At 39.1% G+C, this 13,595-nt stretch overlaps 1 protein-coding gene across 5 annotated transcripts in view; it reads right to left on the reverse strand.

Annotated features, from left to right (window-relative positions):
- Positions 1–722: 722 nt before the first annotated feature.
- dlgap4b (discs, large (Drosophila) homolog-associated protein 4b) overlaps positions 723–13,595 on the reverse strand; it is a 76,430-nt gene continuing 63,557 nt past the window's right edge. For all 5 annotated transcript variants that reach the window (XM_008320243.3, XM_017036663.2, XM_025060505.1 and 2 more), the window contains 6 exons: positions 9,571–10,010; positions 8,871–8,959; positions 7,143–7,624; positions 6,852–6,943; positions 5,910–6,080; positions 723–4,463 (listed from right to left, as the gene is read on the reverse strand). In XM_008320243.3, the coding sequence (XP_008318465.1) occupies positions 4,221–4,463; positions 5,910–6,080; positions 6,852–6,943; positions 7,143–7,624; positions 8,871–8,959; positions 9,571–10,010 (1,517 nt within the window). In that variant the 3' untranslated portion in view covers positions 723–4,220. The remainder of the gene's footprint in view (positions 4,464–5,909; positions 6,081–6,851; positions 6,944–7,142; positions 7,625–8,870; positions 8,960–9,570; positions 10,011–13,595) is intronic.

Raw genomic sequence — 13,595 nt, forward strand, 5'->3', positions numbered from 1 at the left:
CTTTAAAAACTTTTTTAAATACCAGTGAACTGATGATATCACTAAATAGTTTCAAGTCACATAAATATGAGATATGAGGCATATAATTCAAAAGAAAAAAGTTCACAACCACTTTGAATAGGCCAAATGATGTGCTTTACTCATAGTGGTTTCCAAAGTGGGGGGCAATCTCCCCTCCCCCACAGGCTGAAGAGCTACAACGGGGGCTGGGGAGATGGGGAGCACAGCAAGGCAAACAATTTCAACATTTCCCTTACAGTATTTGTCCCAGTGGGGGGACAGCAATTGGTAGCTTAGCGGGAAAAAGTGCTTTATTGCTGTATTGCAGGATTACATTTTTTCATGTACATTTTTGTCAAAATCCTGCAAATTAATCAAGTTATTAATGTTTTGAAATTTAAATAATAGAATATCTAGCTAAACTGTTGTTGGAGGTGTACAGCTCCACAGAACAACACCTACTTACATATCACAGCTGCCATTGCATTTAACAGTGTTTACTTTTCCCATATTGTAAGAGTAACTTCAGCTTTAACTGCTATTAAGGAACAAAACATCTAGAAACTGTTTTGACTGCACGGTTGCAGCATATAATAAACACAAAGCTGTTGTGGAATCCAATCAAAAATACACCCAGAGAAATGTGGAGTCTGTAAATATTTAAAAAATAAAACAGCAATGATGACTTTTTTGAGAAAGTTTGTGTTCAATTTATTTAATATTATGTCTCTCTGTAATACACCTGAACAACTTCCATGTAGTATAAATAGATTTAGAGCCTTGTAAAGTTTTTCTTATTTACAGAAGACGTAAAAGAAGCATGGAGTAGGGTGGCGGGTGGGGGAGGGTGCATGTTGACTTTAATATCAAAGTACTCTTTAAGTCGATATTGCACATACAGTTTAAACGTTACCACAGTATAGTCACAAAGATCTTAAGGAAATGTCCTTTAATTAACAAAACACACAGTCAATATTGTCTCCAGAATAACTACCCCTTAGTATTAACTCACACAACCCCCAACATACAGCCTAAAAATGTAGTAATATACTGCTATGCTTTAGAATGTGTGCTTGCTTTAAACATGTGTCTGATTTGCACAGACAAATATTGTTTGCTGTCATTTATCTTTGACAGAAGCACAATTTCAAACCCTCTGCGCTTTCCTTTTCTCCATGGAACAAAACAAAGACGTCAGTTTGGTGAAAGTCGCCTTTAGATAACAGTGTATGAGAAAGGACTCTTAAAGCTAACCCAAAGTTTTTTTCAGTCATACAATGTGTTTTTTCTGCTTGGGAGAAGGGGCAAAGAGAAGTAAGATTATAACGTACAGTCTACATTTCACATTGGTGGCTATGGAGTGCAGCTAAATAAGGACATTTTAAAAGTTACATCATCTCTAAGAAGGGAGCTGCTCAGGTCAGTGGGTCTGTGATGACTGTTTGACTTTGAAAGGCTACATCCATCCAACATGTATATGTGGGGCCCATTATCAGACCCCTAAATCAATGGCTTTACAGCTATAAGCCCCTCCTCTGGCAATGCAGCTGTTTGGATCACGGATAACGATACACAGGATGTAGACTTAGGTGTGTCCAAGTGGATACGCAAGTGTGTATTAGACTGTAAGCTTATTCACCTAAAGGAGACTTTAATGTGCTTAGGTTTGTCAATGACATCTTTCAAACTTTTACCCATCCAAATTCAGCAGTGTAAACAAGCAGGTTTGTCACTGAGATTTTGATCTGCGTAATTGTGTAGAAAAAATATTTAGGCCTAAAAAAACAATCAATGTAGAATTTTAAAAAATCTAGTGAATCAATTTTCACACAGACAGTTAAATTAGATTTTGTCCACAAATTAGCCCATCCACACACAAATGGAACACACACACAAAACACAAGTTTTTTGAGGAAAACAACTTGTCAAACAAACACACACACAGTTTCCTGGCAGTCAGAAATCAAATCAAGCCTTTAAGTCACACAAAGGCCTTCAGGTGCTAACAACACTATCCACACCAGTCAAACGGAGGGGGGAGGGAGAGTGGGGGACATTGACAGCAACCAGAGGACAGGCTGTTGACACCCCTGAGTCATTTTCCTTGCTAAGAGTCTTCCCCAGCAGGCAAACACAACAAGCAAACAATGGCCCAACCATCAAGAGAAAGCTCTGGTCAAGATAGAGAAAGAATGGCAGTCATCAGGCTTTTCCAATTCAAAGCCCCAGGCTGCATTTTTCAGTCACAGTGGGTGAGAGAGGCATTGCAGCAGTCAAAGCAATGGAATGACATTGCAGCAGTTTTACATAAGTAATGAGAGAGGGGAGGGTGGGTGCTGTTTACTACTTTAGAAAAGAAAGCAAGAGTGAGCAGATGGCAAGAACACAAGTTCTGGTCAACAAGTGCCACAGAAGCTGACTTTAAGAATGTTACGCATTTAGATAAAAAAGACAACTTTAAATGTCAATTCATTAATCTGTGTGTATATTTAACTACATGTCTTTAGTAGTACACACACATACAGTAGTGTCTTTTGTTTTGAGGGTGTATTATCAGCCTGTCTGTAAACTGACACTGCTCCATCACCAAGAGTTCACTTGAAGGAAGTCATTTTTCTTACTCTATGTAGGTGATTACTATTTTTTTTTACCACAGTCTTTCTTTGCACATGAATATTTTCCATTTAAATCCCTAAACTTACTTTTATTTATTTTAAACATTTATGTTTGTCTAATCTGAGGTATTACAAATAAATATTTCTGAAAAACAGGTCTAAATTTTACAGAATGATAACAATTTTTAAAGGTTTCTCCATTTTTCCAAGGATTGGACAAATTTGCTGATTGGACAAATTTGCTGTTTTAACATTTGAATGTAGGAAAGAAAAGTTACATAACATCACACTACTTTTATGGTAATAACAATGAAACAACTTTAACAGTGATCAACTTTGGCTTCTGTCATCCTTCGTCAAAAATAAGCAGCTTTCAATAAATAATACTAACACGAGGATGAATAAAGTCAATAAAAATTGGCCAAAAACCCATTGAAGATTGCAGAACATGTCAAAAAGTAAAATCATTAATCTTGACTTTGTGTAATGAAATAAATCACTGGTTTCAGAAACAGTTTAAAATTAGAACTATGTGTGCTCCCACACATGCCACTACATTCATGAAATAAAAGCACTAAAAGGTTTGACACGTCTGACTTGAATGGTGGGCTGGGTTTATAAAAAGCATTTTCAGAAACCTTTCACAGACTGATTTAAGCACACGTCCAAAGATTCAACAAGAATATGACGAAACCCAAATATTTAGTAACATGTTGGCCTCTGTGTGTATGTCCAAAACTGACCAAGACCATCAAATGTGGTCACCAAGAGTTCCAGGATATGCCTTTTAAAACCGAAAATAAGTTAATCTTCTAAAATGTCAGTTTAGTCAAAATATTTCGAGTTTCATACTCGTATGCAAATGTTCATTTTCCCTCAAACCTGAATATTAAGTTCATCACATGTAAAATGGTCACAATTATCATAAAATACTTTGTTTATCACGTAGAAGACGGCTAAATAAATACATACAAGGAAGACGGACGTACTTCAGGCAACTTTTTATGTAGTGTAGTGCACTGGGTGTAGTTCGTGGAATGGCCATAGGGTGGTGCTGTGCAAAGCTACAAAATGGCCAATGATCTGGGAAGGGAGGGAAACCGAGGGGCAGGGCGGAGCGTTATTGCCCACATACACGTCCCACTTTATAAATCTAAAAGCCCAGACAGAGGCATTTTAAAACAGTCTTCATAAAGATTCTTTAGGATATAATGTCATAATAATAACTCTAATAACGTCACGAGCCTTTTTATATAATAACAAGAGTAGTAACAAGTAATACCAGGGTCCATTGACTGAGGTTTTTAATGGCAGCCTCCAATGACATGAAGTCTCCTGCTTCATATAGTCCACAACATCAGCATCTTTTTTTGATGGTTAGTTTACATTGTTGGGTGGAACCAGGACCAGCCTATAACTGTATGAATTTGTTGAGAATGGCCACGTTAACCCCAGTCCGACTTCCCATGTCTAGGGACTTCACTTGTTCTGCCCGGCTCCACATTTACGTGAACTTGTTAATAGCCAAAGTTCTTCTCAATCTTCGTGGCATATGTCAATGACACTTATCTGACTTAAATCCCTCCGTTTTTGCGTCGTACTCTCTCAAAGGCGAGTCTGGGCCTCGGGGACGTAGATCTCAATGCTGTCAGCGCTCTCTGTGGCTGAGTTCTGCCTGAATGAGGCAGCTTTCTTGGCAGCCAGCAGACGTTTTCGAGCCTCCTGTCTTTGCTTCTCCGCTGAGGCCGATGAGGAGGTGGACGAAGAGTCGGCGCTCTTCTCACGGCCCAGCGATGGCCGTCCTTTACCAGGTTTCTTTGATGGTGAAGGAGCCGTCTTTTCCTCTTCCTGCAGTGTCAGACAGAAGAAGGGTGGGGGCACAGGAGGAAGGACGGGGAAAGGGTGGTGGCGAAAAGGGAGAAGAAAGAAAAGACAAGAACATGAGAAGGTAGAATGAAAAACAGATCATTGTCAGGAGCTTTTGTGTTGGTAGGTCTGGGACACAGACCTTTGACAGACTGAAGGCCGACATTTATCAGACACAGAAAAAGAGTTTCTGTTCAGACCTGGTTTTGACATTCAACCAGACACTGATCACGAGTGGACTGTTAGTCTTGGCTGTTCACTTGCAGTGTAAGCAACGCCACACTGTATGCAATGACCTGTGACTTCACCAGAACCCACTGAGGTTTTTAGTGAGTCTGACTCTACAGATGTGTATTTAATCCTGGTGTTTGTTACTGCAAGAGTAACAACAACTGTAGTGTTTCTATCTTTTCTTTTCAGTATCAGTATCTCAGTATTCTGTTGATAATATGTTGGATATTACGAACTAGTAAATCTTGTTCTACAATTTTTGATTGATTGATTTACTGAATTTAGCATATCAGCTGTTTAGACGACCTTTCACATGACTCTTATTTAGATTAATTTTCCAGATGTTGACTTGAGCTATTTTGTGGCTCCATTTAAATTAAAATTAAATTAAAACTATTCTTTGAATGCACACTACAGTATTTTTCTTTTCATCTTTTGCATCTTTGATTTCCTTGCAACAAAAATAATTCAGCACATTTCCCCGTGATCTGATTACATTAATTTTACACTGGGTGAACTCACACCTTGACCTAACACTGTCCATTTGTGATCGAGGTTGTCCCAGGTCTGACAGAGTCAGAGACAGAGACAGCGACAGGACAGACCAGACAGTCGTTAAAAACAGACAAACAACTGGTAGCAACAGTACATTAAATGGCATTTGTCAAATGGAATGGTTACATGGATTGACGGGAACACTGTGTGAACGTTAAGGCACAGAAAGAATCCAGAGTAAGTTGAACATGACTGGTTTCTAAGACATTTATAGACAGAGAGACAGAAAAAAGACAAAACACAAAAGCTGAGGCATTAAAAAAAAGCAAGAGCAAAAGCAAGACTACATTCTTTCACACAGGCCGATGCACATTAGCCATGCTCAGCTGCAACACCCTGCAGTTAGGTACACATGCATGCTCAAAGCAGGGCTTCACATACATACACACACACACACCTCACACAAACCAACGTCAGCCCTCTTTGAGATAAATATCTCCATGCATGCCTAAAGGGATCTCTCTTGCCCCTTTGTTTTGACAGGGAGGCCCTGTTAAGAGTTCATCCCACGCAGGGACCAGGGGAGGAAGTCGAAGGGTAAAAAAGAGTGGGAGCAATGGTGGTGGTGGTGGGAGGAGAGAGGCCGGTGTCGGCGGCTTTCCTACCCCAGCCAGGGCACTGGGCAGCAGGGGTGGGAAGTACCTTCCGCTCAGGGGGTGACTGGGCAGCTGTGAATGGCACGTGCTGCCAGTCGTTGGATTTAAGGTGGTAGAGCTCATCGAACTTGAGGCTGATGTCCTCGATGGAGAGCTGCAACAGATCCCAGAAACCAGCCAGGTCTTGGGCCGTGGGCCGTGGGTTGGTGTTCACATTCTGCACAAGGGAGGATGACACAGGGATGAAAACATTCCTACTTTATACACCTGGTTTGTTGGTCAGTAGCTCACTATACATTTGTCTTAAACTTTTTTATTATTATTTTTACTTATTTTTACTTATTATTTTTATTTTTACATTTTTATTAAACTTTTTTATTATTATTTTTACTTTATTTTGGTTCATTCATAGTTTTTTGGAACTACAATCAGAATTATTTTATTGATTGGGGAGGAATTGTTGGTGACATCACTGGTGTATACATTTAAGTATGTACTCCGCAGTATAAATGAGATAAATATGTGTTATATAAATGACCTTATACAGCTTTAGTGCATTCAGAGAAAACTCTGAATGTGAACCATCCATTATGATTTAACTTCACAGTCAGTTTGTACAGTGCTTTACGTAAAAAGCTATTTATTTTTATTACCACTAGAGGGTGTGATATCACAGCATAACTCTAGTAAACAGAGTATCTGAATTGACTAATGTGTTGTATGACATTGCAAAAGTTCATGCAAGTATTTTGCATCATTGGCATTTCATCATTTGTCACTGAAACTTCACAGACAGGGTGGTTTTTGAAGCTGCCCTTACTGCTGCATTCACTGTTCTACCTGTACAATACTACAAGTTGAGCAGCATTAAAAGTGAGGCTGTCGTTCAGAAAAAAATCTATGACTAATGACTATTGATAAACTGTGAGTTCAGGTTCTGTCCCAGTGTGTCGGCCTGTAGATTGGAAATAAACGTGCTCTTACACACCATGTTTTGCTCACACAGTCCTCGAAACTGCTGAAACTTCTGGGACATCAGGAGCTGGGCACTTCCTACCGCACTGCGAACTTTCCCCAAGACTAAACACACCATGACAGACAACAAAAAAAAAACAAACAAACAAATACATGGCTCAAGAAATTGTCGTTCAAGAAAAATGAATCCTTGAAATTATGGAATGAACCTCAAATTAAATATATTACACACACACAGGTGTCTAATAGAGGAACACCAGACAGAACGTTTTGATCATCGCTGATCACCATTTTAAAGACTCACCCTCCTCTGAGAGCTGGTTGTCTTTGGTCTCCTGCTCCATCTGCTGGCACCAGCCTTCCATACGTCCAGTCTCAGCCTGCAGCAGTTTGAGAAACCAGTGGCCATCTCTTCGACACAGCGTCCCGCCTCCTACGCTTTGTGGCACACCACTGTTACCAACATTCCCGCTCTCCAGCCAGGGGTCAGGAGGTGGCAGAGACGAGGGGTCCAGCGCCGGGTCCAGACTTTCTGAGAAGGAGGAAGAGCTGCTGCGTGTGGTGGAGCGGTTGAGGATCTGCCTGGGTAGTGGGGGTGAAGTGGGGTCACCTGCATTGTCCCCATTGTCTATAGAGTCCTGTCCAGGAGGGGAGCTCATGGATTGGCTGGCACTACTGACCATGATTTTTTTCTCAGTGGTTTTGGTATGATTGACATGCATGATGATGGGGGCGTCCTGAGTGTCTGAGTCTGTATCTTGTTTGGAGGCCATGCTATTGGAGTTCCTAAAAAAGACACAAGGCAAGAGCGACTGTTGTTATATTTCCCACGCAGAAGAACAAATCATTCACAGAAGTGGACTCGAAACAATGACTAGGAACTACGAAAATTGATCAAAATAGTGGGTTGGTAATTTTGAATTATCACAACTTTGAATGCTGATTGTGCATCCAATTCATTCATTTGGTGTCACTGATTTTTATTGCGATAATAAGAAGTCATTGTTCTGTCGGAATGCAACAAAAACGAGTCATTGTGCAAACATGATATGATTGGCTCTGGCTGTAAACAAACATGTGGCAGGAAATTTCACATGAGAACAATAGGCCACAGTCACTGACAGACTTTCAGAAATATCCTGTACAAAATAAATGCATGACTGTGTGAGAGCAGCAGGATGTCTGACTGATGTATTTAACCCAATTGTTGTTTTATAGTTAAATGTATTTAGCTTTGATAAAATTGCACAATTATTAATAAATAAATAAAAGAAACAGTCTGAAATAAATAGATAAAAAAAAACAACCTTCTCACTTGGACAATTTCAATTAAATTAACTAGTACCTTAACTTAGTTTAAAGCTTGAGGAGTATTACAGTAATCTTTCCTAAAAACTAAAATCCATAAAATTACAAACAGTGCTCTGAGGAATTTTAATGGATCACTGAATGTTTATGGTGGCATTTTAAATTTCTCTGTGCTTTTTTGAATGGTAGTACTGACTGGATAAAACAGATCCAGTAGGTGGCAGCAATGTAACTCCGACAATACAGAGCTTAATTAGGTTTATATACAGACTCTTAATTCTAGAAAAAAAATGTCTCTGGAGTTGCCAGGAATTTGTGATTTCCAAATATGGGATTAGGAACCATTGTTTTAAGGAGTTGAAAAAATCTTTAAGCACAGATTTTTTGCGCACGTCCTGTGTGTGACTCGTGAATGAGGCCCATTGTGTGTCTGTGTAGCTATACACAGTGGTTTAAGGACTATCACAGAAGTTTCTTGCACTGAAAACAAGACAATCACAGAATGTGAACTACACTGCAATGACACAGTTGAAGAAACACTGTACATGTTTTTGATGTTTTTTGCACACACAGAACGACGCACACACACAACACACAGAAAATGAACAACATTCACATGGCTTCTACATAAAAAACAGATGAGAAGGGTAAGAACAGTCAGAACAGTGTGTGTGGCTATAATATAAATTCCTCACATTGTTACAAGGACAGGAAGAGGACTTACTGCCACCTATCCTCCACCTGTACTCCAATTGATTGGAATTTGGTCAGTGGTGGCGTCTCCTCTCGTGGTACTTCCTGAATACAGTCGACCTGGGAGGAAACAAAAAATAAACTGTGACATGAGAAACCCTACAACAGAAACTGAGAATCTGACACGACTATTACATGTCACAGACATTTCAATATCCGTTGAATGTCTGTCCAATTTCAAGAATTTGGAGACATTTTAGGGGAAAGGAATTTGGTGTCCTACATTATTTCTGTTCAGACTAGACTCTCTGAAAATGTTCATTTTAGGGTCGAAGCACATTTTAACTGCAAAAATTAAATCAACTCATCCTTGAATCCAAATAAGTGACTCGACCAAGGTTTATAAATACATTCTTCTGACGCATTTCTGACAGGGACAGGGATGAGATGAATGTCCTGAGAATAGTTTTCCACAATAAATTTTAAAGCCTTCACAACCAATCCAGCATCTAGAAACTAAAAAATTTTGTTAAAGAACCCTTTTGCGTGTTAAAGTGGAATTAATTTAATCATTAAATACAAATCAAACAAACAGCAAGATCAATTAGTTAAAACAATACGGTGTTAATATTTGAATGGGTGACGTTGTACTGGAAAAATTGGACCCTGAGGTCAAAGTGTTACAATTTCTGCATTAGGAGACAGGATGTAACCACTGTTCCATTACCTACCTGTATACCAATGGACGAGAGTTTCCGTCTGGGCACAGGTGCCACTAAAGGCTCCTCTACCACTAGATTCCCTTTGTTAGATCCTGGTTTCGTGGAGTCGTGCTGGACGACCGAGTCGTTTGTCTCTGTGGAAGCACTGACAGTAGATGGACCGATGGGATCTCTGGTGGTGGCGAAAGGAGTGGGGAAGATGTGTGATGGGCGTGGAAAACCCCTGGCCAGGCTATTGGCACGGGTGCTATCAAGGCTATCAGAGGAGTTGCTCTGAGCGTGACTGGACTGGCTGTTGACCTCCGACCTTCGGTCCTGCTGATCCAGGTAGGTGTCCTGGGCAGATTCCGTGCTACTCTGGACAGTCACTGAGATGTAGGGCTTGGGTGTTGAACGAGGTGGCACTGGAGGAGGAGCAGTCTTCTTACAGGTAGAGATGTATGTAGAGACTGTGAAAACAGAAAAAAATGAAATATAAAGAAACACAGTTGGCACAGACACAGAGACGTCTGGGGAAATTAAAAGTGTTGCTGAGTCAGTGTTGCTGTGTTCCCGTGTAATGGCTGGCGTTCCTGACATTACTGTCATGAGAATGAGAAGTTGTCCTCGGCTGTAACAGGTTTAACTGCTGTTTGTTGACCATTTGGAGCTGCAGTATGGCAGTGTTTGCACCATGGCTTTGCTTAGCTTAGCCTCATGCAACACTGGATTGACTTTTCTATTTTAAAGTGTGTGCAGTACAGCTTTACTATGAAACTAGAAAAACATGGCATTAGGTATGGAATTTGGATAAGTAGATACTAAACAGTTAAAAGATGGGACTGGGCTGAGGTGCCAAAAAAGCTGATGTGAACCAGAGCATGTGAGATGAGCAGGAGATACTGAGCAAGACAAAGAAACTGTCTGTCTGTCTGTCTGTCTATCTGTCTATCTATCTATCTATCTATCTATCTATCTATCTATCTATCTATCTATCTATCACCAAGTAAATGAATTATGAAGGTCATGTTTAATAGAATTTGCAGTAATGTTTTAAGCATGTTAAGATGAACAAGATGAAAAGCCCCAGTTTAGATTCAGAATTTTAATTTTTTGTCTATACTAAAACAAATTATAATTTACCCTCAGTATCAGAAGTCTGTGTCTTTTAGTTGTGTGCTAAAAACGGCATGTATTCTCTTTCAGTGGACACACGATACTAAGCCTCTAACTGATGACCACTGTACAATGTTCAATCTCTTTACCATAAGAAAAATAAGCCTGAACTTGTAGGTGATTGACAGGCCCATGGAATCTATGCAGCATGTGTCCAGCATACCAACAGATTTCACAGTACAAAATGTAAATGTTAACACTGCCATCTTCATGGCTGACAGCCAGTACAGTTACTTATTTACTTATCTCGTCCATTACCTTGGTAAATCCATGGACACTAACTCTCACAGACTGAACTGCATCGGTGAGAACAGACATAAATGGAATGTCTGTGGAGAGGAATTTTGCACAGTGTCGCCACCAGGACATGAGAAGAGGATCAATTTAATCAGCCACACATACAGAACCCACTCTGTTAAAAGATTTGAAGTCGTGCACAAAAGACAAGAGTGCACAGAGCACACACTCACACAGAAAAGCAAACCAAAAAAGCCATGAGAAATTTATACGTGAAGTATAAACACATCTTCCAAGAGCTAATACTTCTCTGAAGTCTGGTGGAAAATTCAAAGTGCAGAGGCCACAGTAATCCAAGTGTAACACCGGACCAGACCAACATACTGTATAATCTAAACAGGGACTTTAACTGTATTATTTTGAAACTTGTGGTAACTGCACAATCTTTAGACAAGATGTTTTATTTCACGCCACATTGGAATAAACAGTGAAGACCTTGTGGAATCTGAACAAACGTTCTACTTAGAAACAGTGTGAAAAAATAAATTCAGCAGAGAAAATCAATTGGATTGGTGTTTGAAAAGCTGTCCGAAGGCTAACAGAGTAGGTCTTGCAGCTACAGCCTTGATTTTGTAACAAAAATAAAAAGTCTGCTTTTTTAAAACATTTTTTCTATAAAACACCTTTAAACTGATGCAGACCCTTTTAGACCTTGCAAAATAATAACAGTGAGCTATAATTACATTTACGTCTCTTTCACATTGAATGGTTCATATTATATTTCAGTTATATAATTCTTAAGAAAATCATGAATAACATCAGATGATGTTTAAAACGCAGAATTATCAAGTAATAATGTGCCATCGTTCTCAAATACTGTTGGTTGGGCTGAAGAGAATAATACTAAGACTTGGCTGTTATACTGAGGTCTCAGAGGGCACAGGCCTGCATGAACACAATGCATAACCAAGAAGTCATTCAGGATTTGGAAAAAGACCTGGACTAAACATGTGCTTAGAAAAACGCCACACAAAGGGTTCGTTGTTAACGCTAATCCACTTCCCCGCTATATTTTATCCAAGTGCAACACAAAACTCATATGATCTACTAAATAATTTTCCGACTTAACAGTGAGACGTCTTACGCAGCCAGTCAGTCAATCTGGACTTCAGTGGCCCCTCCATGTATTATTGTACAAGGTAACAACTACAAACTCCAGACGTATCGATACAGCTAAAAGGGAAGAGTTCTAAAACTTAAATCTAACAAATCTAAATCTAGCTACAACAAAAGAATTAAAGTTTTTTTATCGACAAAAATACTTTTCTTCATTAAACATGTTTTAACATTAATAAATCTATACCCATCAAATGGTCTGTACTTTAACAGCACTTTTCTAGTTTACTTTCTTGTTGACTGCCAGGAGGCTGCTGTACAACGCACAAAGTCTGGAATCTATCCGGAAACAACTACATTATCTACGCTATTACAGCGACACGTAAATACAGTGAATGTGCCAGAACCTGGCATTGAACCAGGGACCTTCATAACATTGTATATAGATTGCCAATCTCTGGACGTTGGCTTAGGCTGACAATAAATTACATTCAGAAGGATAAGAATTTAAACCATTAAAATGTCCTGCTAAAGTGTGCTAGCCAACTCTCTGGACTTCAAACACTGTACCATCAGTTATTATAAAAAAAAACCCCACATGTCTTTACTTTATAAACAGTTTAAATAGAAGTAAAATAATTCCTAAACACTGCTCTGTTCTTTGGACAATAATAGTGTGACTGCTGCACCTCTAACAATTGCATATAAATGGTCTCTCAATATTTTTTAATCTCTTTGATCTTTAATGTGATGTATCTTTGTGACAGGTAAATAAAATGCTTCTCTAGGTGTATGAATGTGCTATTAAAATGAGTCTTGAGCTGTTTTAAGGACACAGTGCTGGGAAATAAGCTGTAAATGAAATGTGCAGCGTGATGGTCTATTTAACTTGTCTGGATTGTTTGCCACGTTGCTTGTTGTCAGACTAATCCAATAACAGCCACAGGACAATGAAAATGTGGGCTGAATCCCAGTTGCCAAAACAACCATCACAATGAACTGGCTCAATAACACGAGTTCATCAAAAGAAATCTATTTTCTTTGCTCTGGTTTACATCAACATCAAACTTTTCACAGATGCCTGTATGATGATCTATGGAGGGTTTTATGTTCTGTAGGATTTGTGTGAAATGGCCAAAAAGAAAGGTCTAACTAAATGCAAAAATTATTGGTGCAGAAAAGAAAAAACACGGCGATAGTCGTGGGGAATAACATTTTTAATTTTTTTCTTCTGTGCAGCATAACGTCCACGATATTCCATCCATGTCAACACAGACAGCAAACGGCGCATCAACCGGAAACGGAACTTACTGTAAAAATAAGTGTTTCCTTACAAACTAAAACCCCAGAGACACCGCCATAATTAATAATAAACTTTGAAAGACTATGACCTAAAGTTAGAGAATATGATACGTCTTATAATCATATGATTTATAGTTTAATTAATCACAGAATTAGTCGAGAACTTTCTATGAAGAACAGATATACAGAAATACTCTATACTATAGAATAGCAGGGCATTAAAC

Source organism: Cynoglossus semilaevis, chromosome 11 (assembly GCF_000523025.1).
Source record: "Cynoglossus semilaevis isolate Cse_v1.0 chromosome 11, Cse_v1.0, whole genome shotgun sequence".
Taxonomy (NCBI): Eukaryota; Metazoa; Chordata; class Actinopteri; order Pleuronectiformes; family Cynoglossidae; genus Cynoglossus; species Cynoglossus semilaevis.